The sequence below is a fragment of the Chaetomium globosum genome, genomic scaffold, assembly GCF_000143365.1.
Source record: "Chaetomium globosum CBS 148.51 scaffold_1 genomic scaffold, whole genome shotgun sequence".
NCBI classification, from domain to species: domain Eukaryota; kingdom Fungi; phylum Ascomycota; class Sordariomycetes; order Sordariales; family Chaetomiaceae; genus Chaetomium; species Chaetomium globosum.
The window spans coordinates 2,016,636-2,018,470 of NT_165976.1; the positions used below are offsets into that span (position 1 = coordinate 2,016,636).

At 60.4% G+C, this 1,835-nt stretch overlaps 2 protein-coding genes across 2 annotated transcripts in view; one reads left to right on the top strand and one right to left on the bottom strand.

Moving 5' to 3' along the window:
• CHGG_00664 (mitochondrial 54S ribosomal protein YmL8) overlaps positions 1-508 on the bottom strand; it is a gene marked incomplete at both ends in the record, with an annotated part of 963 nt that extends 455 nt beyond the window's left edge. The window contains one exon of the mRNA XM_001219884.1: positions 293-508. Within this exon, the coding sequence (XP_001219885.1) occupies positions 293-508 (216 nt within the window). The remainder of the gene's footprint in view (positions 1-292) is intronic.
• Positions 509-1,018: 510 nt separating this feature from the next.
• The window catches only part of CHGG_00665 (uncharacterized protein), a gene marked incomplete at both ends in the record, with an annotated part of 1,981 nt that continues 1,164 nt past the window's right edge, over positions 1,019-1,835 (top strand). The window contains 2 exons of the mRNA XM_001219885.1: positions 1,019-1,039; positions 1,112-1,813. Of these exons, the coding sequence (XP_001219886.1) occupies positions 1,019-1,039; positions 1,112-1,813 (723 nt within the window). The remainder of the gene's footprint in view (positions 1,040-1,111; positions 1,814-1,835) is intronic.

Sequence of the window (1,835 nt, forward strand, 5' to 3'; positions counted from 1 at the left end):
TTTGGAAGAGGGGTCCTGACGTGACTCGAGGGCTCCTTCTCAATGTGTTGAGGTCAGCCCCCTAAACCTTAACACAGTTTTGGGAGATTGAGGGGGTGGGGGATGTGCCTGTTGGCTACGTCCCACTCCGCCTTTCGGTACTTCCTCAGGCCGTGCGAAGGAAATCGACATTTTCCCATCTCTCTCCCCATTTCGGTTGCATACGGTTCTTGGTGGTCATGTGCACGATCTTAAAGCTCAGCGGCGGGGGAGGCTAATGGTGGTGATGGTGTGCGGTGGGGAGAAGACGAACGTAGAGAATCCCTTGTGCTTTCCTCCGCGCAACCTCGTTGTTCTTCTTGGCGTGTGTGATGAGCTTCTCGGCTAGCCGTTGGGCCTCTTTCGCCTTGGGCCATGTTGTATGAATCGCTTCGTTCTTGATCAGAGAGGTGACTAGGTTGCGAAGGAGGGCTTGGCGATGTGCTGAGTCTCGAGACAATTGTCGGTATTTCATGTGGCCGCCCGCCATGGTGGGCTATTTTGGGGGTGTTGTAATTGGGGTGAGGTCGAGTCTAGGTTTGGTAGAAGGAGGGCGTGGAGCGAGGGGTTGGCTTGAGTGATGGAAGCTGCCGCGGAGTCGAGTCGGGTTATGCCGCGACTGTCGAGCTCGGAAGCACCGTGAATTTTTTGGTCCCTGTCACGGCAGTGTACCGGCAGCACGGGCCACTGTGCCACTGAAGTCGAGATCGCCGGCCCCACTAATTCGGGGTTAGTGCGTGCCAGGAACACCCGCCAGGCTTCGATCCGTTTTCGATCTCAGCTCCCGAAACGGACTTACCGACGTCACCAACAACGGCCCGCCCAATTCCAGGCGCAACACCACGGCAAAGCCATTTAGGCTTTGGCCAGGATAAGGGAGACGGCCGCAAACACACTCTAGGCCAATTGACCTCATCAATATCCATTCCAACACTCAAAACCACCACGAGCAAATAACTCAAACCCCCACCAAAAGAAAAGAAGGGGAAAGAAAGAAACAATGGGTTTCGCCGCCGGCTTCGTATGCAACTCCTCCAGCCCTCCAACCCTCAACCGCAACCCCGCATAACCAACTCAACTGATTTCTTGACAGGCAGGCGGCGTGACGCTAACACTCTCGCTCACCTACCTCACGCTACTCACACACTCACGCAACCGGCAAGCGCAGTCGGCCGTCCTCCGATCCCAAGCCTCCACCCTCGACCTATTCATCCCGCCCGACATCGACGCGACGCTCCCGCCCGCCGCACGACGACGCAACGCCTCAGCCGTCCTGCCCGACGGCACCTATCGGCCTCGCGCCACCCTCGAACAACACCACCAACAACAGCAGCGCGATGGCAGCCCCGGCGCGTCCTTCCTCGAGGCCGCCAAGACGAGGTGGAACGGCGAGGTGCTGGCCGCGGTGCGCTGGGCGCAGGACAAGGACTGGGCGCGCGCCAGGGAGCGTGCTGAGGATGGCGTGGCGGGGTTGTTTGGTGTGCGGCTCTCCCGCGAGCCGGTGCAGGTGGAGGAGGTCGTGTTTGTCCCATCACATGCTGCGCCGCAGGGGGGGCTGCAGCAGCAGCAGCGGGAGCAACAACAACAACAAGCTGCAACGCCCAGTGGTTGGGGTTTAGTGCGGCGCCAGCCACAGGAGGAAGCCGAGCACCACAGGTGGAGTGACGCGCTGCATCGGGCGGGGGATACGACGGTTGTGGTTGCGCAGGCGATGCGGGAGGAGCGATGGAGGTTGTGGCCGAGGCGAGGGAGGTGTGCGCCGGGTGAAGGAGCTAGGGGGGCGGTCGAGAGGGGGGTGGAGAGGGCTCATGATCTTG